The 27,940-nt window shown below is 49.6% G+C and overlaps 1 protein-coding gene across 1 annotated transcript in view; it reads right to left on the reverse strand.

Annotated features, from left to right (window-relative positions):
• Positions 1-27,940, reverse strand: part of LOC142245044 (FAST kinase domain-containing protein 1, mitochondrial-like) — a 76,750-nt gene that overhangs the window by 45,006 nt on the left and 3,804 nt on the right. The window contains 5 exon segments of the mRNA XM_075317295.1: positions 18,303-18,701; positions 19,642-19,679; positions 19,681-19,768; positions 22,646-22,714; positions 24,789-25,146. Coding sequence (XP_075173410.1) covers positions 18,303-18,701; positions 19,642-19,679; positions 19,681-19,768; positions 22,646-22,714; positions 24,789-25,132 — 938 coding nt within the window. The 5' untranslated portion in view covers positions 25,133-25,146.

Here is a 27,940-nt window from a genome sequence, read left to right on the forward strand (position 1 = left end):
GTTGCTTTGAACAAAATAAATAAATTACAAAAAAAATAAGAGGGCTCCCCCTATGTTTATAACTAACCAAGGCAAAGCAGAAAGTGGGGGGTTGGTATTATCAGTCTGGGAAGGCCCATGGTTATTTTGCCCTTCCCAGCCTAAAAATAGCAGCCCCCAGCCAATTCAGAAGTGGCACATGCATTAGATGCGCCAATTCTGTCGCTTTGCCCAGCTTTTCCTGATTGCCCTTGTGTGGTGGCAATCAGATTAATACATTTGGGGCTGATGTCAGCTGTTAATTGACAGCTGGCATTAACCCCAGGGGTTAGTAATGGAGAGGTGTCTATTTGACACCTCCATTACTACCCCAGCTGAGAGAAAAAAGTTCATGGATGGCATATGTGCCTTTTGTGAATGATAGAATATTGCAGGTTATTGTTACTAGATTTTGTAATGGGACGTTGATCCAGGGAACTAGTCTGATTGCCATATGTGGAGTCGGGAAGGAATTTTTCCCCTAATATGGGGCAATTAGCATCTGCCTCATGGGGTTTTTGCCTTCCTCTGGATCAGCACATTAGCTTTTAGAATGAACTTGATGGACTTGTGTCTTTCAACCTTAAAGCTATGAAACTGTCTTTGTATTGAGGCTCAAGGGTGTAGGCCGGGGTTTCTTTGGGGCCAGCATTAATGGAGTGTTTTGCTCCAAGTCTATCCCAGGAAGCCTTTTTGAGCTGATGTCCTTAGACAGATCCCAAAATTTAGGGGGGAAAAAGCTTTAGTTAGTTAAAGGGGTTTTCCCATGAGCAAACTTAATTTTAACATAAATTTAAATCAATGGATCTTGGAATAATAATAATTTCCAGAATTGGATGTAATTAAAAAAAAAATGTTCCTATGGTGAGATGATCCTATATATGTGCCCCTGCTATTTACTGTGTAATGGCTGTGTCTGACTATACAGGGACATGGTGTGATCATACTCCTACGCAGGGGAGGACTTAAAAAAGTATGCAGACATTACAGCACAGGATCGCAAATTATTCTTTCTTTGAGGAAAAAGATTTTTTAAAAGCAAGTAGTGAAATGTTTTACCTCACAAGAAGACTCAGCTGTGATCAATTGATTAAGTTTAACTTTATTCTTGGGGAAACCCCTTTAAGGGTGAATTAAAAGCAAAGCCACAGAAAGATTTAGGGTTTTTTTCTTGCTATATTGAACTTTCAAGGAATTTTAATTTCTTTTTCTGTGGCTTTGCATTTAATTTTAGGTAGGGACTCGCAAGATAATGAGGACCCTTGACGTGGGTTGCGAGCTTGTATATTTTGGCCAAAATATTGACCCATGCCACATAAATTTATTATACATTTTTTGAATATTACATCTCTTTTTATGCCGGATGCAGCCAAGCCCATCTATGTTGGCCTTGTAAACTAGGGTGTCTGTGATTGTGGGGTGCACTGATAGAGTGCTGGGCAGCCCGCCTAATCTAATAGTATGGGCGTCACTAATAGGCTGTAAGCCAGGAACTGTGCACTTCATGTGTGTGACCAGCCCCCTATACAGGCCATATCTGTGTGCAATGTTAATACTGAGCAATCACCCCTCCATGATTTGGCAGGTTGTGAGTGGTTGTCTCATCAGTGTTTAGCACCATAGTTACCTCCAAATTTATCAAGGAGGGCTGCTACATCTGGTTACTGCATTACATTCTGTGACATGGGCAGGTTTTTTTTTTTGCTATATTGAACTTAAAAAAATTTAATTTTTCTGTGGCTTTGCTTATATTTTTAGTATAACGACTCACAAAACAATGAGGACCCTTGATGTTGGGTTGTGAGCTTGCGTATTTTGGCCAAAATATTAACCAATACCTCATTTATTTATATTTTCATGTAAACAATTCTCGATTAGAGCCAATTCTATCTATGTTGGTCTTGTAAACTAGGGTGTCTTTCTCGGTGGAGTGCAATGATAAAGTGCTGGGTAGGGTGTCTGTCCCGGTGGAGTGCAATGATAAAGTGCTGGGTAGTCCTTTTGATCTAATAGTAGGGGCTTCAGTAATAGGCTGTAAGCCAGGCACACTGTGCACTAAATTACCTGCCCTGTATTCAAGCATAATGCCTGTGCAATTTTAATACTGAGCAATCACCCCCTCCATGCATTGGTAGGTTGTGAGTGGTTGTCTCCTCAGTATTTTGCCCCTGTGCTGCCTAGATCTTTATCAAGGAGGGCTGCTGTATCCTGTTAGTGCATCAGTTTGTGACCTGGGCAGATAAATACTGTTGACTTTTCCTTTGCTATGTTTAACTTATTGTTGAATCAATCACTAGCCTCAAGCTCGCTCCTCCGGCCAGCAGCTACTCTGTAGATGCAACCCACTGCCTGTGGTAAGTCTCTATTTCTGTACAGGGGTGTAAAAGTGAAGGCCAGTGTGGCGCCCTGGACAAGCCAGGACGTCACAGGTACTGCAACAACACACCCCACACCCCGGCTAGGCACACCGAAGTCAGACAAAAATCCTTGTTGCCTCCCTCCAGGGGCTGATGTCCACACCAGGGGGTGGAGCCAGGCAGTTGGCCCCACCCACCGAGGAGTTCACAGTCCTGGAGGCGGGAAAAGAAAGTCAGTTTAGTTTGAGGAGTTGAAGAGTGAAGTGGTAGTAGAGGAGACTGACCGTGTCCGGGTGCATGGCCCGGGCACATACAGCAAGGTTGGCAGACGGTGGTGACCGTCTGCAGGAGAGGCTGATTGACGTGAACCGTAAGGACCGGGGATGGGCGGTGGCCCGCCGGTACTGGATCGGGGAGCAAAGAGAAGCCAGCACCATTCGGCAGGGCCTACGGACCCCGACCAGGCTAGGAGTCGCTGTAAAACCGGTCAAATCCGTTAGCGAAGGGAACCTCCGGGGTTTCCCAGCAGACCCGATTGAAGGCAACAGCTCAAACCGTGAAGGGAAACACAGTCACCGCCAACGCTACAGTTCCCAGGGCCAGAGCCTGCGGGCAAACGGGGCTCCCTCAGCCTCCATCCAAGCTGGGGAGCGGGTAACCGGTGGGAAGCCACCAGAACCGAGAACATCACACAGGTGCAGGGAAAGGAAGTCACCGCCAACCTACCGGGAGAACTACCGCAGCCGTGGGTCGAGCAGCAATAGCAGCAGCGCCGGACCCGAGCGTGGTGAGCGCAGCATCCCCTCCCCGCCCGCGACAACTTGGCGTCACGAACAGGATCTTACCGCTCTGCCGTCTGGTAGAGGTGCGCCTTGTGACCGCCGGAGGTGTCCGGACGAAAATCTTGAGAAGCCACCATTTTGGGCGCGAAATGTCCCCGCTCGAGCGTCTCCTAGAGCAGTGGAGGCGCAAAAGCCGAAACTCCACCCCTGTAAAGAAGGAGCCGGAAAGAGACTAAGGGGGACGGATGGCGTCTCGCCGCATGTAGCCCGCGGCTATAAAAGCAGGGACGCCAGGACCCTGCGGCCATACTGGGTTCCTGGAAAGCACCATTGCCGAGATGCAGAGTCCAACCGACAACCCCGTAGTCCCCGCGCCAGGCACTGCGGCGTGGGTGAAGGACCGGACTGCCCCGCTGAGTAACCGTCTGCAGGCCCGCATGCAGCTCCTCCTGGAGGAGTGGGAGGCCGACATGGCGGACGTGGTGGCTGCTATGCGGAGACGCGAGGTGGAGGAAGATTTGGAGGAGCGGGTAAGGGACCCACGCCCCTGTATTCCTGAGGGATCGGCCACTGCGGCTGGGGGGCCCGGCCTGCACCCGCTCACCCTGCCGCCTCCCCCGCTACCCGCGTTAGTCGCTGCCACCCCGCCACTAGGCCCGCTACCCGCTCAACCGGTAGCGGTACCCTGCCAATCCGCCCCGGCTGCAGACGCTCGGGGCCGCCCTGAACCGCTCCTCTGGGAGCCGCCGAGGCCGCGGCCCCTTAACGAAGATGTATCAGAGGCCCCGGCAGGGATCGCGCCAGGGTCCATGCCCAAGCCCGGGACCGTGGAGTGGATGAAGGCCAGAGTAATTGAATTCAACCAACGCCAACAGAATCAGATATACCTCATAATGGAGCAGTGGACCAATGAGGTGGAAACGCTGGTTGCGACTGCCCCGGTGTATGAGATGGGAGCCGATGTGACGGAGCCGGCGAGTGACCCACGCCTCACGTCCCACAAGGACCGGCCACTGCGGCTGAGGGGCCCGGTCCGGTCTCGGCCCTCGTGTCGTCCCTGCCATTACCCAGGGGGCACCTCAATGTTGACCGACCTGATCTGCTGCCCAGTGCCACCACAGTTGAACCTGACATGCTGAGTGCCGGAAGCCCGGAGACTGCGGCAGCTGGCGGCAACCCACCTGGCGCAGGGACAGCTGATAATGACTCCGGCCCTGGCGCCAAGCCTACCTCTGAGTTCGAAAAGGCGAGTGAGCGTCTCCGCTATGAAGGAGGGCCGGTGGTTTTCTATAGCCCGCGCACCGGTGGAAATGGATACCGGGCACCCCTCTCCCAACAGGCCTGTCACTGCATGTTCGAAATGCTAGTAGCAGAGGATGAGGCCACCTCAGCAGAAGAGTCAGAGTGATGGCAGCGGGGCCCCACTGCAAGTTGTCCCCGTTGGGACCACCTGTACCGTTAAAAGTTTTAAATGATAAGATTGAATTAACAGAAGATGTCACCTGATTGGAACTTTGATTGAACCGGCCGTTGCCGGCAACTAGTCCCCGTAGGGACTTTCTGCAACCGTAGCGTAAGGAACTTCTTACGGACAAGCCCGAGAACTTGCAGGGCAACCACAAACTTGTGGGATGTAAATAAAAATGTTTGTTGGCTTGAAACCGTTACCGCCTCCGGAGAGGCTGATTTGAGAGGATGGGCCTGGAGGAAAGGGATGGCCCAGGCCCGCCACTACCGTAACTGGTGGCGATCCTCCGGGGGTTCAGGGGTCCCCATGGACGCGGGTCCCCTGAAAGAGACTGTACCCGCTCGGGCAGCCTGGTGATGGACTGGGGCAAGGGGTGCTGCCCACTTCTTAGGGGCAGCATCAGGGCCAGGTTGTTTGGGTGGGAGAAGAGCGGAAGCCGTACCGTTGGAAAATGTTTGTGATGTTTTTACATGTTTTACCGTTTCCCATCTTTTGCAGTTAACAAAAATAAAACCGGTGATGGACAGGCAGCCCGCGGACGGTCTGCATTTAACTAAGGGGGAATGTGGCGCCCTGGACAAGCCAGGACATCACAGGTACTGCAACAACACACCCCACACCCCAGCTAGGCACACCGAAGTCAGACAAAAATCCTTGTTGCCTCCCTCCAGGGGCTGATGGCCACACCAGGGGGTGGAGCCATGCAGGTTGGCCCCACCCACCGAGGAGTTCACAGTCCTGGAGGCGGGAAAAGGAAGTCAGTTTAGTTTGAGGAGTTGAAGAGTGAAGTGGTAGTAGAGGAGACTGACCGTGTCCGGGTGCGTGGCCCGGGCACATACAGCAAGGTTGGCAGACGGTGGTGACCGTCTGCAGGAGAGGCTGATTGACGTGAACCGTAAGGACCGGGGACGGGCGGTGGCCCGCCGGTACCGGAACGGGGAGATAAGACACTTACTAGAAAGCAACAGCATGATCAGTGTCTCTCCCATCCTGTTCTCACTCCTCAGCTTTCCATAGACAATGAGCACCTTTAACCTCATACCTCAGTGAGTTGGCAGCCGTCTTATCTTGAACAAGACTGAATTGATTTGTTTTTTTACATTTTTCAGTGTGTATGTTGAATTCAGGATATTAGGAAAGAGGAGAAATGGCTCATAAGTGGAGAAAGGAGCAGATTTCTTTGATAAGATACATTACAATGTTTATATTTGCTGGATATTAGGAGGGAGGAGAAATAGCTCAGAAGTGGAGAAAGGATTTCTTTGATAAGATACATTACAATGTTTATATTTGCTGGATATTAGGAGAGAGGAGAAATGGCTCATAAGTGGAGAAAGGAGCAGATTCTTTCATAAGATATATTACAATGTTTATATTTGCTGGATATTAGGAAGGAGGAGAAAAAGAGAATTTTGTTTACTTACCGTAAATTCTTTTTCTTATAGTTCCGTATTGGGAGACCCAGACATTGGGTGTATAGCTTCTGCCTCCGGAGGACACACAAAGTACTACACTAAAAAGTGTAGCTCCTCCCTCTGAGCATATACACCCCCTGGATAACCAAATCTAGCCAGTTTAGTGCAAAAGCTGAAGTAGAATAGCCACCCACAAGTAGAGATAGGGCAAGAACCGGAACAACCGGAGCCTCTGTCTACAACAACAGCCGGTGAAAACACGCGGAACAAGAAACTGCCAACAGGCAACAGGGAGGGTGCTGGGTCTCCCATTACGGAACTATAAGAAAAAGAATTTACGGTAAGTAAACAAAATTCTCTTTTTCTTTATCTTTCCTATGGGAGACCCAGACATTGGGACGTCTCAAAGCAGTCCATGGGTGGGAATAAACAGAAAACTGAGAAGTAGGCAGAACCTAACTTCACAAATGGGCGACAGCCGCCTGAAGGATGCGTCTGCCCAAACTCGCATCTGCCGAAGCATGAGCATGCACTTGGTAGTGCTTCGAAAAGGTATGCAGACTAGTCCAAGTGGCAGCCTGACAGACCTGCTGAGCCGTAGCCTGGTGCCTGAAAGCCCAAGAGGCACCAACAGCTCTGGTCGAGTGTGCCTTGATCCCCGGCGGGGGAGGCACCTGAGTACACTGGTAGGCATCGGAAATGGCCGACCTAATCCAACGAGCTAAGGTCGGCTTAGAAGCCAGCGGTGCGAGACACATAGATCCGGAGCGCCCGCACCAGATCCAGAGTATGCAACGCTTTTTCAAAGCGATGAACAGGAGCCGGACAAAAGGAAGGCAGGGAAATGTCCTGGTTAAGGTGGAAAGGAGAAACCACCTTAGGGAGAAAGTCCGGAGTCGGACGGAGAACCACCTTGTCTTGATGAAAAACCAAAAAAGGTGACTCCGAAGAGAGCGCAGCCAAATCAGAAACTCTCCTGAGGGAAGTTATGGCCACTAGAAAGACCACCTTCTGTGAAAGACGAGACAAAGAAACATCCCTAAGAGGCTCAAAGGGGGGTTTCTGCAAGGCCGTGAGGACCAGATTGAGGTCCCAGGGATCCAAGGGCCGCCGGTAAGGCGGAATGATGTGAGACGCGCCCTGCATGAAGGTGCGCACCTGAGCCAGCCGGGCGATACGCCGCTGGAACAAAACTGACAGAGCCGAGACCTGTCCCTTGAGGGAATTGAGGGATAGTCCTAGCTGCAGACCGGACTGTAGAAAAGACAGAAGGGTCGGCAAGGAAAAAGGCCAAGGAGCATGGCCGGAAGAGCGACACCAGGACAGGAAAATTCTCCAGGTCCTGTGATAGATTTTGGCCGAGGAAGACTTCCGAGCCCGAGTCATAGTGGAGATGACTTCAGGAGGAATACCAGAAGTCGTCAAGATCCAAGACTCAAGAGCCACGCCGTCAACCTGAGGGCCGCAGAATTCTGGAGGAAAAACGGACCTTGTGAGAGAAGGTCTGGACGGTCCGGAAGATGCCACGGCACCTCTACGGACAGATGGAGCAGGTCTGGGTACCAAGCTCGCCTGGGCCAGTCCGGAGCAATGAGGATGACCCGACGGCCCTCCATTCTGATCTTGCGCAGGACTCTGGGGAAGAGAGCTAGAGGGGGAAACACGTAGGACAGACGAAACTGGGACCAATCTTGAACCAGAGCGTCCGCTGCAAAGGCCTGAGGATTGTGGGAGCGAGCCACGTAAACCGGAACCTTGTTGTTGTGCCGGGATGCCATTAGATCCACATCCGGAGTGCCCCACTTGCGGCAGATTGACTGAAACACTGCCGGATGCAGGGACCACTCGCCACTGTCCACGGTTTGACGGCTGAGATAATCTGCTTCCCAGTTTTCCACGCCTGGGATGTGGACTGCGGATATGGTGGACTTGGAGTCCTCCGTCCACTGAAGGATGCGTTGAACCTCCAACATCGCCAGGCGGCTGCGTGTCCCGCCTTGGTGATTGATGTAGGCAACCGCTGTCGCGTTGTCTGACTGGACTCGGATGTGCTTGCCCGCCAACAGGTGGTGAAAGGCTAAGAGAGCTAGAAGCACAGCTCTGGTTTCCAGCACATTGATCGAGAGGATTGATTCGGACGGAGTCCAAGTGCCCTGCGCTCTGTGGTGGAGATATACCGCTCCCCAGCCGGATAGACTGGCATCCGTGGTGAGGATCACCCAGGACGGGGCCAGGAAGGAGCGTCCCTGAGACAGAGAGAGGGGCCGAAGTCACCACTGAAGGGAGCCCCTGGTCTGTGGCGACAGAGCCACTAACCTGTGCAAGGAGGAAGTCCGCTTGTCCCAACAGCGGAGAATGTCCAGCTGCAGAGGACGCAGATGGAACTGGGCAAAGGGAACCGCCTCCATTGACGCCACCATCTGACCCAGCACCTGCATTAGGTGCCTGATGGAATGACGGCGGGGCCTCAGCAAAGAGCGCACCACCAGATGGAGAGACTGCTGTTTGACTAAAGGCAGCTTCACAAGTGCCGGCAGAGTCTCGAATTGCATCCCTAGGTACGTGAGCTTCTGGGTCGGAGTCAGAGTGGATTTGGGCAGATTGACAAGCCACCCGAATTGGACTAGAGTGGCGAGAGTGAGCGAGACACTCCGCTGACAGTCTGCGCTGGATGAAGCCTTGACTAGAAGGTCGTCCAGGTAAGGAATCACTGCCAACCCCTGGAGGTGCAGAACCGCAACCACTGCTGCCATGACCTTGGTGAATACTCGAGGGGCCGTGGCTCACCCGAAGGGGAGAGCCACGAATTGGAAATGTTCCTCTCCAATTGCAAAACGTAGCCAACGCTGGTGTGAAACTGCAATTGGCACATGCAGATAGGCATCTCTGATGTCGATGGATGCCAGGAAATCTCCTTGGGTCATTGAGGCAATGACTGATCGCAGAGACTCCATGCGAAAATGCCGCACCTGAACATGATTGTTGAGAAGCTTGAGATCCAGGATGGGCCGGAAGGAACCGTCCTTTTTGGGGACTAGGAAGAGATTTGAGTAGAAACCTCTGAACCTTTCCCGGGCGGGAACAGGTACAATTACTCCGTTGGCCTGCAAGGATGCCACGGCCTGAGAGAAGGCGGCGGCCTTGGAGCAGGGGGGAGTTGACAGAAAAAATCTGTTTGGCGGGCTGGAAGAGAATTCTATCCTGTAGCCGTGGGAGATGATATCCCGCACCCACTGATCGGAGACGTGTTGAAACCACACGTCGCCAAAGTGGGAGAGCCTGCCACCGACCAAGGACGTTGCTGGCGCGGCCAGATAGTCAAGAGGAGGCTGCCTTAGTGGCAGCAGCTCCTGCGGTCTTCTGAGGACGCGGCTTCGTGCGCCAGTTGGGTTTTTGGTCCTTGGCTGAGTTAGTGGACGAGGCCGAGGGCTTAGAGGATGACCAGTTGGAGGAACGAAAGGAACGAAACCTCGACTGGTTCCTACCCTGGGCAGGTTTCCTGGTTTTAGTTTGTGGCATGGAAGTACTCTTCCCGCCAGTAGCTTCCTTAATAATTTCATCCAGTTGTTCGCCGAATAGCCTGGATCCAGCAAAAGGGAGGCCAGCAAGGTACTTCTTTGAAGAAGCATCTGCCTTCCACTCTCGAAGCCACAAGATCCTGCGGATAGCGAGGGAATTAGCCGAGGCCACCGCCGTGCGGTGAGAAGCCTCCAGCATGGCAGACATGGCATAGGATGAAAAAGCCGAAGCTTGGGAAGTTAAGGCAACCATTTCGGGCATAGATTCCCTGGTGAGGGAATGCATCTCCTCCAGAGAAGCAGAGATGGCTTTGAGAGCCCACACTGCTGCAAAAGATGGGGAGAATGAGGCCCCAGCCGCCTCATATACAGATTTGGCCAGAAGGTCAACCTGGCGGTCAGTGGAATCCTTAAGAGAGGTGCCGTCAGCCACTGATACAACGGTCCGGGCTGAGAGTCTAGACACCGGAGGGTCTACCTTTGGTGAATGAGCCCACTCCTTGACCACCTCAGGTGGAAAGGGAAAACGTTCATCAGAACCATGCTTTGGGAAGAGTTTGTCAGGACAGGCCCTAGGCTTGGTCACAGTGGCCTGAAAACTGGAGTGGTTAAAGAACACACTCTTTGTTCTCTTAGGCAAGGTAAAACTGGTGCTTTTCTGCCAGAGAGGGTTGCTCCTCTGATACTGGCGGATTGAGGTCCAGTACCGAATTAATGGACGCAATCAAATCACTAACATCTGCGTCACTTTCGGACAGATCATTGGGGCACATGGAGGTAGCGTCCGAGCCCCCAGTAAAGGCATCCTCTTCGTCCTGCGAGTCAGCTCTCGAATCAGAGCCACGGGACGAGGAAGGGGAGGGAGCCCTGCGTCTCCTCTTAGGAGGACGGGGTCTGGGACCAGATGAAGAATCCTCTGTGAGCTCCGCTGAGAGAGCCCTAGCAGCAGAGGCGCCCTGAGAAGGGGGCTGATGCATGGTCAGCAAAGTCCGGGACAGCTGTCCCATGGAGTCGGCAAAAGACTGGGAGATTGACCTAGAGAAGGATTCTACCCAAGCCGGGGGTTCAGCCACCGGAGCCGGAGCAGCCGGAGGGACCACTGTGGGTGTGATTCCAGGCTGAGGCATTGTCAGGTTAGAGCAGGCATCACAATGTGGATATGTGCTCGGTTCAGGCAGTATGAGCTTACATGCAGTGCATATTGAATACAGCCTTGCAGCCTTGCTCCTAGTGTGAGACATGCTGCTGAAGTGGGGGCTCTGAGCCAGAATGACCCCCAGAGAGTATATAAGCAGGTCCACAACCGGAGGTTGTGGCTTACCAGACCGTTTGTGTGCCCTCCAGATCACACAGCCCGGACCCCCAGACAGATTAGCAGGGATGCAGCAGCCAGCGCCGATCGCCAGAGAGAACGCTGATAAAATGGCGCCGGAGCGAGGAGAGGGGGCGGGGCCTACTCTGAGAGCGGGATCTGGAGGGCCAAGGAGATTTACAGGGGAGGGGGCATGTTCTCAGAGAGGAGTGTCCCTCCCCTGTGCCGCACGGCCGTTGGGCGGAGCCGCACTGTCCCTCTGCATGATTGATATGCAAGGGCAGTGAAATCGAAACTAGGCCTCAGGCGAAGCCGGGGCCTAAATTTAAGCAATGCGGCCGGCGCGCAGGCACCATCGGCGCGGTTCTCAGGTGACAACCAGAGAACCGGCCGGAAATGTCAGCACAGTTACACAGCACACTCTCCCCAACAATAAACATACAAGGGACCCCCGGAATAAACGTCTCAGATACTTGGCTTGTGAGACGCAGGGTTTCAAGTCCCTGGGGATGAGTGCTCCGTCCAGCAGGATCCTGAAGGGGCTGCGGATGGAGACCGGTCTCCTGCCAAGCATGGAGAACCGTGCTGGCACCCACTTCAAGCCAGAGCCCAGAGGGATGGTGAAGGAGCGCGGCATGTAAGCCTCCAGCCTTGTAATCAACCTTAACAGCACCGCCGACACAGTGGGGTGAGAAGGGACATGCCGGGAGTCCAGGTTTGGACCCGCTTTTCTTCAAAAACTTTCCAATATGAAAAATTCGATGAGAATGCATGTGTGGATGTATGCCTCCTGAACACAAAGCAATGAACTGGCTAGATTTGGTTATCCAGGGGGTGTATATGCTCAGAGGGAGGAGCTACACTTTTTAGTGTAGTACTTTGTGTGTCCTCCAGAGGCAGAAGCTATACACCCAATGTCTGGGTCTCCCATGGGATCGATAAAGAAATGGCTCATAAGTGGAGAAAAAAAAGCAGATTTCTTTGATAAGATATATTACAATGTTTATATTTGCTGGATATTAGGAGGGAGGAGAAATGTCTCATAAGTGGAGAAAGGAGCAGATTTCTTTGATAAAATACATTACAATGTTTACATTTGCTGGGTATTAGGAGGGAGGAAAAGAAGGGAATTTTGTTTACTTACCGTAAATTCCTTTTCTTCTAGCTCCAATTGGGAGACCCAGACAATTGGGTGTATAGCTTCTGCCTCCGGAGGCCACACAAAGTATTACACTTAAAAGTGTAAAGCCCCTCCCCTTCTGCCTATACACCCCCCGTGCATCACGGGCTCCTCAGTTTTGGTGCAAAAGCAGGAAGGAGGAAACTTATAAATTGGTCTAAAGTAAATTCAATCCGAAGGAAGTTCGGAAAACTGAAAACCATTCAACATGAACATGTGTACACAAAGAACAACAGCCCGAAGGGAACAGGGGCGGGTGCTGGGTCTCCCAATTGGAGCTAGAAGAAAAGGAATTTACGGTAAGTAAACAAAATTCCCTTCTTCTTTGTCGCTCCATTGGGAGACCCAGACAATTGGGACGTCCAAAAGCAGTCCCTGGGTGGGTAAAATAATACCTCGTAATAGAGCCGTAAAACGGCCCCTTCCTACAGGTGGGCAACCGCCGCCTGAAGGACTCGCCTACCTAGGCTGGCATCTGCCGAAGCATAGGTATGCACCTGATAGTGTTTCGTGAAAGTGTGCAGGCTCGACCAGGTAGCCGCCTGACACACCTGCTGAGCCGTAGCCTGGTGCCGCAATGCCCAGGACGCACCCACGGCTCTGGTAGAATGGGCCCTCAGCCCTGAGGGAACCGCAAGCCCAGAAGATCGGTAGGCTTCGAGAATAGGTTCCTTGATCCACCGAGCCAGGGTTGATTTGGAAGCCTGTAACCCTTTACGCTGGCCAGCGACAAGGACAAAGAGTGCATCCGAGCGGCGCAGGGGCGCCGTACGAGAAATGTAGAGTCTGAGTGCTCTCACCAGATCTAACAAGTGCAAATCCCTTTCACATTGGTGAACTGGATGAGGACAAAAAGAGGGTAAGGAGATATCCTGATTGAGATGAAAGGGGGATACCACCTTAGGGAGAAATTCCGGAACCGGACGCAGAACCACCTTGTCCTGGTGAAACACCAGGAAAGGGGCTTTGCATGACAGCGCTGCTAGCTCAGACACTCTCCGAAGTGATGTGACTGCTACTAGGAAGGCCACTTTCTGCGAAAGGCGTGAGAGAGGAATATCCCTCATTGGCTCGAAAGGTGGTTTCTGAAGAGCCACCAGCACCCTGTTCAGATCCCAGGGTTCTAACGGCCGCTTGTAAGGAGGGACTATGTGACAAACCCCCTGCAGGAACGTGCGGACCTGTGGAAGTCTGGCTAGGCGCTTCTGAAAGAACACAGAGAGCGCTGAGACTTGTCCCTTAAGGGAGCCGAGCGACAAACCTTTTTCTAATCCGGATTGAATGAAGGAAAGAAAAGTGGGCAAGGCAAATGGCCAGGGAGAAAAACCCTGATCAGAGCACCAAGATAAGAATATCCTCCACATCCTGTGGTAGATCTTGGCGGACGTTGGTTTCCTAGCCTGTCTCATAGTGGCAATGACCTCTTGAGATAACCCTGAAGACGCTAGGATCCAGGACTCAATGGCCACACAGTCAGGTTGAGGGCCGCAGAATTCAGATGGAAAAACGGACCTTGAGACAGCAAGTCTGGTCGGTCTGGTAGTGCCCACGGTTGGCCCACCGTGAGATGCCACAGATCCGGGTACCACGACCTCCTCGGCCAGTCTGGAGCGACGAGGATGGCGCGGCGGCAGTCGGACCTGATCTTGCGTAACACTCTGGGCAACAGTGCCAGGGGAGGAAACACATAAGGGAGTTGAAACTGCGACCAATCCTGAACTAAAGCGTCTGCCGCCAGAGCTCTGTGATCTTGAGACCGTGCCATGAATGTCGGGACCTTGTGGTTGTGCCGGGACGCCATTAGGTCGACGTCCGGCATCCCCCAGCGGCAACAGATCTCCTGAAACACGTCCGGGTGAAGGGACCATTCCCCTGCGTCCATGCCCTGGCGACTGAGAAAGTCTGCTTCCCAGTTTTCTACGCCCGGGATGTGAACTGCGGATATGGTGGAGGCTGTGGCTTCCACCCATAGCAGAATCCGCCGGACTTCCTGGAAGGCTTGCCGACTGCGTGTTCCGCCTTGGTGGTTGATGTAAGCCACCGCTGTGGAGTTGTCCGACTGAATTCGGATCTGCCTGCCCTCCAGCCACGGCTGGAACGCCTTTAGGGCAAGATACACTGCCTTTATCTCCAGAACATTGATCTGAAGGGAGGACTCTGGCTGAGTCCAAGTACCCTGAGCCCTGTGGTGGAGAAAGACCGCTCCCCACCCTGACAGGCTCGCGTCCGTCGTGACCACAGCCCAGGATGGGGGCAGGAAGGATTTCCCCTTCGACAGAGAAGTGGGAAGAAGCCACCACTGAAGGGAAGCCTTGGCTGCCCGAGACAGGGAGACGTTCCTGTCGAGGGACGTCGACTTCCTGTCCCATTTGCGGAGAATGTCCCATTGAAGTGGACGCAGATGAAACTGCGCAAAAGGAACTGCCTCCATTGCTGCTACCATCTTCCCTAGGAAGTGCATGAGGCGCCGCAAGGGGTGTGACTGGCCTTGAAGGAGAGATTGCACCCCTGTCTGCAGTGAACGCTGTTTGTCCAGCGGAAGTTTCACTATCGCTGAGAGAGTATGAAACTCCATGCCAAGATATGTCAGTGATTGGGCCGGTGTCAGATTTGACTTCGGAAAATTGATGATCCATCCGAAACTCTGGAGAGTCTCTAGAGCAATGCTCAGGCTGTGTTGGCATGCCACTTGAGAGGGTGCCTTGACAAGCAGATCGTCTAAGTAAGGGATCACAGAGTGTCCCTGAGAGTGCAGAACTGCTACTACTGTTGCCATGACCTTGGTGAAGACCCGTGGGGCTGTCGCCAAGCCGAAAGGCAGTGCCACGAACTGAAGGTGTTCGTCCCCTATGGCGAAACGCAGGAAGCGCTGATGCTCTGGAGCAATCGGTACGTGGAGATAAGCATCTTTGATGTCGATTGATGCTAGAAAATCTCCTTGGGACATTGAGGCGATGACGGAGCGGAGCGATTCCATCCGGAACCGCCTGGTTTTTACATGTTTGTTGAGCAGTTTTAGGTCCAGAACAGGACGGAAGGATGCGTCCTTTTTCGGCACCACGAACAAGTTGGAGTAAAAACCTTGACCCTGTTGCTGAAAAGGAACAGGGATCACCACTCCTTCTGCCTTCAGAGTGCACACCGCCTGAAGAAGAGCATCGGCTCGCTCGGGGGGCGGCGATGTTCTGAAGAACCGAGTCGGAGGACGAGAGCTGAACTCTATCCTGTAACCGTGAGACAGAATGTCTCTCACCCAACGGTCTTTTACCTGTGGCAGCCAGGCGTCGCAAAAGCGGGAAAGCCTGCCACCGACCGAGGATGCGGTTTGGGGAGGCCGAAAGTCATGAGGAGGCCGCTTTGGGAGCGGTTCCCCCGGCGGTCTTTTTAGGACGTGACTTAGACCGCCATGAATCGGAGTTCCTCTGATCCTTCTGAGGCCTTTTGGACGAGGAGAATTGAGACCTGCCCGCGGACCGAAAGGACCGAAACCTCGATTGTACCTTCCGTGGTTGAGGTCTGTTTGGTTTGGACTGGGGTAAGGATGAATCCTTTCCCTTGGATTGTTTAATGATTTCGTCCAATCGCTCACCAAACAGACGGTCGCCAGAAAATGGCAAACCGGTTAAGAACTTTTTGGAAGCAGAGTCTGCCTTCCATTCACGTAGCCACATGGCCCTGCGGACTGCCACCGAATTGGCGGATGCTACCGCCGTACGGCTCGCAGAGTCCAGGACAGCATTAATGGCGTAGGACGCAAACGCCGACGCCTGAGAAGTTAAGGACACCACTTGCGGAGCAGACGTACGTGTGACTGCATTAATCTGCGCATGACAAGCTGAGATAGCTTGGAGTGCCCATACGGCTGCGAATGCTGGAGCAAAAGACGCGCCGATAGCTTCATAGATGGATTTCAACCAGAGCTCCATCTGTCTGTCAGTGGCATCTTTGAGTGAAGCCCCATCTTCCACTGCAACTATGGATCTAGCCGCCAGTCTGGAGACTGGAGGATCCACCTTGGGACACTGAGCCCAGCCCTTGACAACGTCAGGGGGGAAGGGATAACGTGTATCCTTAAGGTGCTTGGAAAAACGCTTATCTGGACAAGCTCGGTGTTTCTGGACTGCCTCTCTGAAGTCAGAGTGATCCAGAAACGTACTCAATGTACGCTTGGGAAACCTGAAACGGAGTTTCTCCTGCTGAGAAGCTGACTACTCAATTGGAGGAGCTGGTGGAGAAATATCCAGCACCTGATTGATGGTCGCTATAAGGTCATTCACTATGGCGTCACCTTCAGGTGTATCTAGGTTGAGAGCGGCATCAGGATCAGAATCCTGATCTGCTACCTCCGCTTCATCATCCAGAGAGTCCTCCTGCTGAGACTCCGAACAGTGTGATGAGGTCGAGGGAATTTCCCAGCGAGCCCGTTTAGGCGGCCTAGGACTGCGGTCCGTGTCAGAGACCTCACCCTGGGACCTATGGGTCACCCCAGGAGCACTTTGCTGCTCCAACTGAGGGGGGCCTGGGGTCAATGATTGAACAGTGCCCGTGGCCTGAGTCACCGGTCTGGACTGTAAGGCTTCTAATATCTTAGCAGACCATTTATCCATACTCTCAGACAGTTTGTCAGCAAATACTGCAAACTCCGTCCCTGTCACCTGGACAGTGGTAGCAGGTGGTTCCACCTGGGCCACCAGTAGCAGAGGCTCCGGCTGAGTAAGTGCCACAGGGGCCGAGCATTGCACACAATGAGGATCGGTGGAACCTGCCGGTAGTATAGCCGCACATGAGGTACAGGTTGCAAAGTAAGCCTGTGCTTTGGCACCCTTGCTTTTTGCGGACGACATGCTGTTGTCTCCTCTGAGTACAATCCAGGAGGGTATATAGCCAAAAATCAACAGTGCGACCGTACAGTGTAAATGTATAGCATATAAGCATATATATATATGTACACTTCGGCACTCAGTGGGGCCAGCACCCAGGTGCTGCTTACCGACCGCTCAAAGCGGTTGTGTGATCACCAGATTCCCTTGCCTGGGCCTCCCAGAGCCGTGTTGTCTCTCCTCTCCAGCGTCAGAAGTGCTGACAGGAATGGCTGCCAGCGTTCTGTGGGGAGGAGGGGGCCGTGGGCGTGCCCCAGAAAGTGCGGGAATCTGATGCCCCACTGAGCTGAGTGAGGGGGGAGGAGGATACAGAGTATGCTCCAGCCCTCAGCGCTGACGTCCTGTGCAGCGTCCCGCCCTTCCCCTGACTGGCAGGCCTGGGGGCGGGAATATGCGATACTAGGCCGCAAAAGCCGGGGACTAAAGTTATAAGCGCGGCCGGCAAATAAGCGCGGCCGGCGCGGTAGTCCCCGGCGCACTAACACACCCAGCAGTGCTGCAGTGTGTATGGCACAAGCGCTCCATGCCCGGTCCCCCAGGGGGACACAGAGTACCTCACAGTAGCAGGGCCTTGTCCCTGACGATACCCGGCTCCTGTCCAGCAGATTCCCCAGGGGCTGCGGAGGGAGCACGGTCTCAGTGCCTGGAGACCGATTAGGATCCCACTTCACCCAGAGCCCATTAAGGGATGGGGAAGGAAAACAGCATGTGGCTCCTGCCTGTGTACCCGCAATGGGTACCTCAACCTTAACAGCACCGCCGACCAGAGTGGGGTGAGAAGGGAGCATGCTGGGGGCCCTGTTATGGGCCCTCTTTTCTTCCATCCGACCTAGTCAGCAGCTGCTGCTGACCAAGATGTGGAGCTATGCGTGGATGTCAGCCTCCTTCGCACAAAGCATGAAAACTGAGGAGCCCGTGAGGCACGGGGGGTGTATAGGCAGAAGGGGAGGGGCTTTACACTTTTAAGTGTAATACTTTGTGTGGCCTCCGGAGGCAGAAGCTATACACCCAATTGTCTGGGTCTCCCAATGGAGCGACAAAGAAATGGCTCATAAGTGAAGAAAGGAGCAGACTATTTCATAAGATATATTACAATGTTTATATTTGCTGGATATTAGGTGAGAGGAGAAATGGCTCATAAGTGGAGAAAGGAGCAGATTTCTTTGATAAGATACATTACAATGTTTATATTTGCTGGATATTAGAAGGGAGGAGAAATGGCTCATAACTGGAGGAAAAAAAAAAAACAGATTTCTTTGATAATATATATTACAATGTTTATATTTACTAGATATTTTATGTAAAACTTTAATGAAACTTGAGTCAATATTAGAACATGGTTTCCATGCGTGCCGAGTACTAGGACACTGACCTGTCTCTTACGGGATCGGTTGACATTCTGCTTAAGGCATCAAACAGATCTGTAAAAGTCTCTGGATCATGACATGTTTTTATCATTTCCACAAGCCTCAGTTTTGCCAAAACTGGGAAGTCGGAACCGTTTAACCTCAGGTGATGATACGTCCCAGTGATGTTACACAGGTTTTTGGCATCCATTGTTCTAATATTCTGTTTGAAGAAGTCGTCATATTTCTCCAGCAGGGAGACATACGTGAACTTGTACTTGTAGAAAAGCCTCAGCACTCTGAATGCGTGCCTGATGGAGGACACGTCCAGTTTGTGGATGATGGACTCCGTCTTTTGGATCAGTCTTTCTTGCAGATTTGGTGAACTTACTGCTTGTAAACAGACCAGGAGGCAGGACAACGTTCTGCCGAGAAAGAACGGTATGTCTATAATATAATATCATGCCAGATATGGACTGAATACATTACAATTATACAAAGCAGCACAACTAAAAAGAAAGAAGGACCTTAAAGGGAGTCTGTCACCAGGTTTTTGCCACCTAATCTGAGACAGCATAACATAAGGGCAGAGATCCTGATTCCAGCGATGTGTCACTTACTGGGCTGCTTAGTGTAGTTTTGATAGAATCACTGTTTTATCAGCAGGAGATTATCTTTACAGGACTACTTGACGTGCTGCAGGTAGTCCAGCATATTCATGAGCTCTGTATAACTGCTAGATCTGCAGCAGAGAAAACATTGATTTTATCAAAATGACAGTAAACAGCTCAGTAAGTGACACATCGCTGGAATCAGGGTCTCCGTCTCTACATTATGCTGCTCTCAGATGGGGGAGCAAAAACCTGGTGACAAATTCCCTTTAAAGGGATTGGCTCATTTTATGTTAAAATGTATCCAAGGTGTTGTGAAAATAAAAATAAAAATTCTCACCTGGAGAACATCCATCATTTCCTGTGTCTTCCTCTACCAGAAGGTGATGTCTCCTGACCACTGCAGCCAATCACTGATCGACTGCAGCTTTGACAGTAATTTTTTTACTCCACATTGCTTTAGTGAAGTCACGAACAATTTTTTGTTAATTGCTATATGCTGGATTTGAGCAATTTTAAACAGCAGTAGACATTTATTTCCTGAATCTAGTAATATGAAAATCTCTTGGAAACCTCATGCAAATTTAGCATCAATTTATCTCTAGTGATAAATCGCTCCGGCAATGGCCAGGAGCAAATAAAGAAATAAAAATAAAAGAAATAAAACTTCGCAGGAGAATTAATGGTGCCTTTCATATGGATAATGTGATGTATGTGGATGTATTGGGTTGGATAAAAATGGCTATTTACTTACTCGGGGTCATTGGTGTCTTCCAGGTTCCGGTCCACAATTGCTGGCCATCTGTCCTAAGAGGGGACTGGTGGTCAGGTCCTGCTTTTTCAAGCAGATGGCAAACTTCGCCAATGTTGGAAGATCAAGCCTGTGTGTAAAAAACAAAATCCCATCACAAGGGGCAGATTTTGCACTTCTGCAAAACTTTAGATCATCTTTTATCCAAAAACACTTCTGGGACAAGTGTGGAGCCCATCGCTCCTAACCCTGGATCACACATGTAAAAGTCTTTTGTGAATGGACTTTTCAAATGGATCAGAGGAAAAACACACACAACCCCCCCCCCCCCACACACACACACACACACACACAACCCCCCCCCCACACACACACACACACAACACCCCCCCCACACACACACACAACACCCCCTCCCCCCACACACACACACAACACCCCCCCCCCACACACACACACAACACCCCCCCCACACACACACACACAACACCCCCCCCCACACACACACACAACACCCCCCCACACACACACAGCCCCCCCCCACACACACACACAACCCCCCACACACATTTATATACATATATATATATACATTTATATACATACACACAACACCCCCCCACACACACACACACATTTATATACATATATATACATTTATATACATACACACACAACACCCCCCCCACACACACACACACACATACAACACCCCCCCCCACACACACACACACACACACACAACACCCCCCCCCACACACACACATACACACACACAACACCCCCCACACACACACACACACACACACACAACACCCCCCCCCCACACACACACACAGCCCCCCCCCCACACACACACACACAGCCCCCCCCCACACACACACACACAACCCCCCACACACATTTATATACATATATATACATTTATATACATACACACAACACCCCCCCCCACACACACACACCACACATTTATATACATATATATACATTTATATACATACACACACACACACACAACACCCCCCACACACACACACACACATACAACACCCCCCCACACACACACAACACCCCCCACACCCCACACACACACAAATTCTTGTTACAGATCCATTTAGTATATTTCCATAGAATCCAGAGGGAGAGGATCGCAAGTGCTTGTTCACACATTGCAAATTTGCTTTGCAAATTTGCTGCATATTTTCAATACAGATTTGCGGTAGAAGCAGCAAATTGAATATTTTTAAAATCTCAAAAATTTCACAGTCTTTATTCTGCAGCATGTTAATTGTGTTGGTGGAATTTACCATGCATCTGACTCTTCACTATGTATACGGTCAAAAATCGCAGGAAATCTGCACCAAAATCTGCATGTAAAACATTTGGATTTTGTTGGAGAATTGAGACAGAGTCTGGAACAGATTTTTTTTTTTACAATTTAAAGGGAACCTGTCAGGTCCAATGCGCACCCAGAACCACGAGCAGTTCTGGGTGCATATCACTAATCCCTGCCTAACCGTCCCTGTATCTAGTAGCATAGATAATGAGATGTTTAGAAAAGTATTTCTAAAGATCCTTTATGATATGCTAATGAGCGCAGGGACTAGTCATAAGGGCGTTGCTTCCCTCGACTAGTCCGCCCTCTTATCATGTTAGCACACCTACAGGGGCGTGCTAACATGGTATTCAATATCCAGCGTCATCGGTCGTGGCACGCATACCTGTGTCCATTGTTACCCGCCTCAGACGTCGGGTTGAGGGTCATTGCAAATGATCAGAAGTCCCGGCACTTCCGGTCATGCGCACTAAGAAGCTGGGAAGCGGGTCTAATGCACATGACCGGAAATGCTGGGACTTTTGATTATGCGCACTGTGCCTAAACTCGGCATCTGAGGAGTGACAATGGACACAGGTATGCGCATCACGGCCAATGACGTGGGCATTGAATAGCATGTTAGTACGCTCCTGTGGGCATGCTAACATGCTAAGAGGGCGGACTAGTCGAGGGAACTAACGCCCTTGCGACTAGTCTTTGGCCTCATTAGTTTATCATGAAGAAATACTATTTCTAAAGATATCTTTATCTATGCTACTAGATACAGGGACAGTTAGGCAGGGATTAGCAATATACACCCAGAACTGCTCATGGTTCTGGGTACATATTGCACCTGACAGGTTCCCTTTAAGCAGAACTCTATGCGCCTATATATATATAAAAACACACCAAGATCCATGACTTCCGAAAATACAGAGGTAGACTCTATAGAGGCACTAAAACAAGGTCCCTGATAGAGCATTGTACAGCGGCAGCGCACAGCCCGCTGTGGATGAACTGCCTTTGTGTCATATAATTGAAGTCTATATTCTTAATACAGACTGAGGAAAAAAAAAAGGGACAAAAATAATGTTTGTGTGACATCGGGGAGCAGTTCTCTTTGATCAGAAAGAATGTTTTAGACATAATAATTATTTAGAGAAAGTCAATGTAAATGCTTTTATGTCCAAAAATTATAAACGTATTCTAGCAATGAAGCCTTAAAAGTATCACTCCTAGAATACTTTGGTAATTTTTGGACATAAAAGTATTTATGGTCCTGACCTGCAGGACTGTGTGTCTCCTCCGCAGGAGACCGCAGCGGCCCGTGCCCACGATCAGGGTTCAGGGTGCTACAGTCTCTCGCTGTGTTCTTCCTGCGGAGAACGCTTGCAAGTCCGCAGAAAACAGTTGACATGCGGATGATCGGAATGCCGCACGACAGGTCAGTTTACGCTGCGGGTAGTGCATGCACAGTGGGCACCGGATTTCTATAAATCCATCCGCTGTGCTTGTGCTGTACAATGCAGCGTTTTGGACACAGAGAAAACACGCTGCATCCAAAACACTGCAAACACTGATCGTGGGCACGCAGCCTTACACTGAATTTTCTGGCAAACATAGAACCACAATATCATTTTGTATTATACATCATATGTCAAAGTCAGAAATGGAAATACATGATCTCACCGGTCTAATCTTCTCCAGCCTTCCACAACCAGCTGCTGTATTAATGTATCATATGCCGCCACCTGAAACCTGGCAATAAATGAAGAGTTATATAGTGTATCCAGAAATTGGTGGTACCATTACTCCCCCCTGATGATATTAAAGGGATTTTCAGGGGTCTGGACAAATTTCTCATTCATGACAACAGATTGCTGCATGGTGGCAGTGTGCAGTGCGCACAATGTCACGATTCCCCTGCATTCCCAAGGCCTATGAGCGGTGACTGTATGTGATGTACATAGTTGGGGTGAAGTGCTCACCAGTCTCATCCGCTTCTCTCAGTGTTCTATTGGAAGCATTGGGAATACCTCAATGTTCTATTGAAAGAAGCGGATGAGAATCTAGTCTGCACATGACCCACCACTAACACAGAAGATACAGGGGAATCTTGACAGTGTGCACATTGCCCAGTGCCACAATTCAGCAGTCTGTAACCACATAGAGTGAAGGCAGAAATTTTGTTAGAGCCCGGAAAATCTCTTTAAATACCTTTATTTTTTGCACTGGTTTTGACTCCATTTGGTTCTATGGCCTTTTGTGAATATTACGCCCGACTCCCATAGGCAGTGTGTAAGCCTTATTGTAATAAAACCATTTACAAATCTGTGCGTCACGGACGGGCCATGGCTCTCACTGCTTGTGTGGCCTCTTAGGCCTATATGAGGCTGTCATGTTTGGGTCTGGAGACCCTCAGGGGGTCCAAAATTAGACCACGACACATGTATGTGTGAATACAGCATAAGAAACACAAATCCACTTTTTTTTTAAAAAAAGAAAGTATCTTGAAATCTAAATTTTTATCTATATGGGTACAAGACTCTCTGCAAGTTGATTTCTTGACTGAAATCTGTCACCAGGTTTTTGCTATGTAAGCTGAACGCAGCATCATGTAGGTGCTGAGACATTGATATCATTGATGTGTCACTTACCAGGCTGTGTTTTGCTGTTTCAATAAAATTAGTGTTTTATCAGCAGTAGATTATCAATGAAGGACAGGCTGCCTCGGGCCTCCTAGTCCAAGCCCGTCCAAACCACTGATTGGCAGCTTTCTGTCGATATACAGTGTACAGAAAAAGCTGCCAATCAGTGGTGTGGGCGGAGTTATACACAGCTCAGCATTCCATACTCTGCTACATCTGCAGCAGAGAAAACTGTGATTTTGTCATAACTGCTGCATCCGGTAAACTAAGTGAAGCCTACTTAACACTTCTGTGTAGGTGTGAAGTCCATTTTCACACATATTGGAGACAAGGACACACACAGACCCATTAAAATCAGAGGGTTTGGTCACACATCTGTCTTTTCTCACGAACCATGTGTCCATGTGGAGCACACGTGTGTCTGTGTGAGCCACCTAACGACATGTCCATTTTCTGCCAGCAATACGGGGTGTCAAATGGACTGCACTTTGATGTGATCCGTGTGACATCAGTGTGACACGTACCGGAGAAAACACAGGTCACATAAAAGTAAAGAATTTTTATACTTACCTGTCTCCAGTGCTGCGGTCTCAGCCTCTGCTGTTAGTTCCGGGCCCTGCTCATTATGCTTATGCATATTCACTGCACTCACTGTGGACCCGGAAGTAACAGCAGTGCCGGAAACAGTAAGTATACAGCTCATGCTGTCCGTGTGCTATCCGGATGTGACACGGATAGCACACAGACAGAACATGGAACACTAGAACGCACCTTCACCACGGACCATGCAAAACATTCATATTTTGCACAGATGTGTTAAAGAGACCTTGATGCATTGCTAGAATCTGGTTCTCTGGCCCTCCATCATGCTGATGCCAGATTACATAGCAAAAACCTGCTAACAGATTCCCTGTAATGCAACACTCAAAATCCCCTGCACAGACATAAGACTACACACGATGGCTTCCACTTTGGAATACTGTCCAATAAAAGGTATTTTTTTCCTGCAGAAGATTCTTTTTCGCAGCAGCTCCATAAATCTGCACAAACATTTTTCATAGCATCTGAATAGAGTTGACCCCCCCCCCCCCAGTAATATGATTGAGATGTGAATCCCCAGATTGTTGAAGATACATACAGGAAGCACAGCGGGCGGCTGGTAATAATAATAGAAGGACCTTTACCTTAAAAAATTATGCAAAACATCCACCAGTTCTCTGTCCTCTAGAAGATCAATTTTGTTCTGTGCTAAAGTGCGAAGTACAAGGAATTCCGGATGATCTTGAATTTGGGTGACAGTTCTAGATTTCTCTGGATTTCCCTCCTGAAGACACCAAAGCAGATTCACGGCGTAGCCCACGTGATGCACCGTCAGGGCCGATCTGTTCATGCCGAGCAGCTGGAAAACTTGGTATTCGGTGGTGCATGTTTTTAACTGGTCCAATAAGGAATCTGATCTTACGACATGAGTCTGAAGCAATCGTACTGCTATCCGGAAGGGACTCCTCCAACGGAACATGGCGGCCATCTATAGAGGCGCACCTAGAATACAAGTCATAGGGTCATTTATCAGAATTGTATATTATCACAACCATTAGGCTACGTGCCCACATGACAATGTACCCGCAGATATAGCCGCAGGTTTCCCGCAGCAGCTCCCCGAATCAATGGATAGCTGCGGGATTCCAGCGAAATATCTGCGTAAACCTGCGGACATTTGTGCGATTTACCTGCGGAATTCCCTCCCTGTATGTCCATAGTAGGAGGAGTGGGAATTCCGCAGATATTTCCGCAGGAATAATTCACATGCAGTTACGTGCGGCTGCGGGCTATCCGCAGCATATTCCGCAGCCGCATATACCGCAGCATGGACACAGCACTCCCCATTTCTTATAGGATAACATGGGGAGTGTCTGTACTTGCTAAAACCGGCGGATTTATCTAGAAAATCCAGATAAATCCGCAGGTTTTCCGCTGCAAAATCCGTGGGTACATTGTCCCATGGCCTTATTATCTCCAGGACTCAGATCCAATGACCAGATAAGGGTTGTCTGGGAGTTTAAAAAATTGGGCAGGAAAGTTAATAGCATTTAGAAAAAAATTAAGCAGCTACAACCCTCATGATCCAGTGGTCCCCCCAATAATTACCATCATTTATTATTCTAACACCATTTATTCCATAGCGCTTTACATGTGAAATCTCTGCTTCCTTAAGGTGATGATATGCGATCAATGTGCATGACCACTGCAAACGATCACCATCCTCAGCACCACTACACCGTCGATGCATCCACACTGAGGCCAGTAACTGTCTGCAGTGAGAACCGAAATGCAGATGCTTGAACTTGGATTTTTGCCAAGATTGTGTTGGTTGGATTCGCAGCTCATACAGACACGTCTGACTCCCTTGACTTCAGGCCTCACACCCCTCAAAGTTGAGCAACTTTTGAAAAGGACTCTCTCATCAGGCTTTTGCTCCCCTATCTGAGAGCAGCATAATGTAGAGGCAGAGACCCTGATTCCAGCGATGTGTCACTTACTGAGCTGTTTCCTGCCATTTTGATACAATTAATGTTTTCTTTGCTGCAGATCTAGCCGTTATACAGAGCTCATGAATATGCTGGACTACCTGGCAACACAATATGTAGTTATGTAATGATAATCTCCTGCTGATTAAATAGTAACTTTATCAAAACTACACTAAGCAGCCCAGTAAGTGACACATCGCTGGAATCAGGATCTCTGCCCCCATGCTATGCTGCTCTCAGATTAGGTGGCAAAAAACTGGTGACAAACTCCCTTTAGGCTATGTGCGCGCTTAGCGTTTTTACCTGCATTTCCGCAGCGTTTTGAACTGCAGCGTTTTAATGCCAAAAGGCATGCGTTTTGATTTTCAAGCAAAGTCTATGGGAAATGGTGATTTCTTGTGCGCACTTTGCTGTTTAAAATGCAGCGTTTTAGTTGCAGAAAATTTGGCAAAAACTCAGCGTTTAAAGAAGCAGCATGTCAATTGTTTTTGCCATTTTGGCAGCGTTTTGCTAACATTAGAGTCAATGAGAAGTTGCGAAACGCAATCTACTTCAAAATTCTAGCATTTTACATGCTTTTTGGACCAATTAAATGCATGTGTTTTTGTCAAAAATTAATGGCATGATATGTCCCTTTACACACACACATAGTCCGACAATTAAATGTATGAAAATCAATAAATAAATGTCATTTTATGCATAAATATTAGCACACAGTTATCATTTTAATAAAATAAGCCATTTTTTATAAGATTTTAATATTGATATTTGTTATCATTTTTTTCCTTTTTTTTATAGTGTTTGTATGTTTAAAGTTTATTTAGCAGTGTATTTGTATTCAAAACGCATCTGTTTTTAAACATTGAAAAAGCATGTAAAACGTGGTAAAAACGCAAGCGTATTTATAGCGTTTTTGTGGTCAAAACCAACTTTGGCAAAAACCATTTCTGCCAGAGGATGCGTTTAGAACTGCAACTACCTCGACGCAAAGTGCGCACATGGCCTAAAATAGTTTTCATTACAATGTTCTACCCTTTTGCTGCTGCGGTATGTCTGTGTTTTGAAAACTATACCTCATGACCGTCATTTATCACAATATGAGGCACAATTGCCCTCAATGGGGCAAAACATGTGCCTAGCACATACTCCTATACAATATCAAAAAACAAAAGAGACATGGAGTAATAAATAGTGCAAAATAGTAACAAATTTTATTCAGTTATATGAAATAGACAAGACACAAAAAAAGGGGGAGGGAATGGCCATGTAAACACAATAAAATGCACAGAATGGGGGGATGGGAGTAGATGGTGACCCCAGGGGAAGAGGCAGCAGCATGTATAAAAACAATCCAAAAATGTCAGTTTATTAACCTGACTGGCAGTTATTACGGACAAAACACCAACATGACAGCATGTAATAAATAAATGGTCATAAAGTGCTAAGTGCATAAGTGGATTCAGTGCAAAAGATAGCAGCATACAGAGCTTATAAAGTGCCATCAACATAGTGCAATGTATAACAATGTACAAAGGGCTGCTTGCAAGATGCTGATTGCAAAAAAGAAGCCAAGATCCCCAGGTAGGGAGACCCCCCATAGAAGAGTGCCCCCTATAACCTCCAACGTACGTTTCGCAGGATAGATATTACCACTGTGGGTACTGCTTCATCAGGGAGGAAAGGCGAGGGTCACCCTCGCCTTTCCTCCCTGATGAAGCGGTACCCACATCTTGCAAGCAGCCCTTTGTACATTGTTATACATTGCACTATGTTGATGGCAGGTGATATAGTGGATTTCACACATGTAC

This window comes from Anomaloglossus baeobatrachus, chromosome 7, assembly GCF_048569485.1.
Source record: "Anomaloglossus baeobatrachus isolate aAnoBae1 chromosome 7, aAnoBae1.hap1, whole genome shotgun sequence".
NCBI classification, from domain to species: Eukaryota; Metazoa; Chordata; class Amphibia; order Anura; family Aromobatidae; genus Anomaloglossus; species Anomaloglossus baeobatrachus.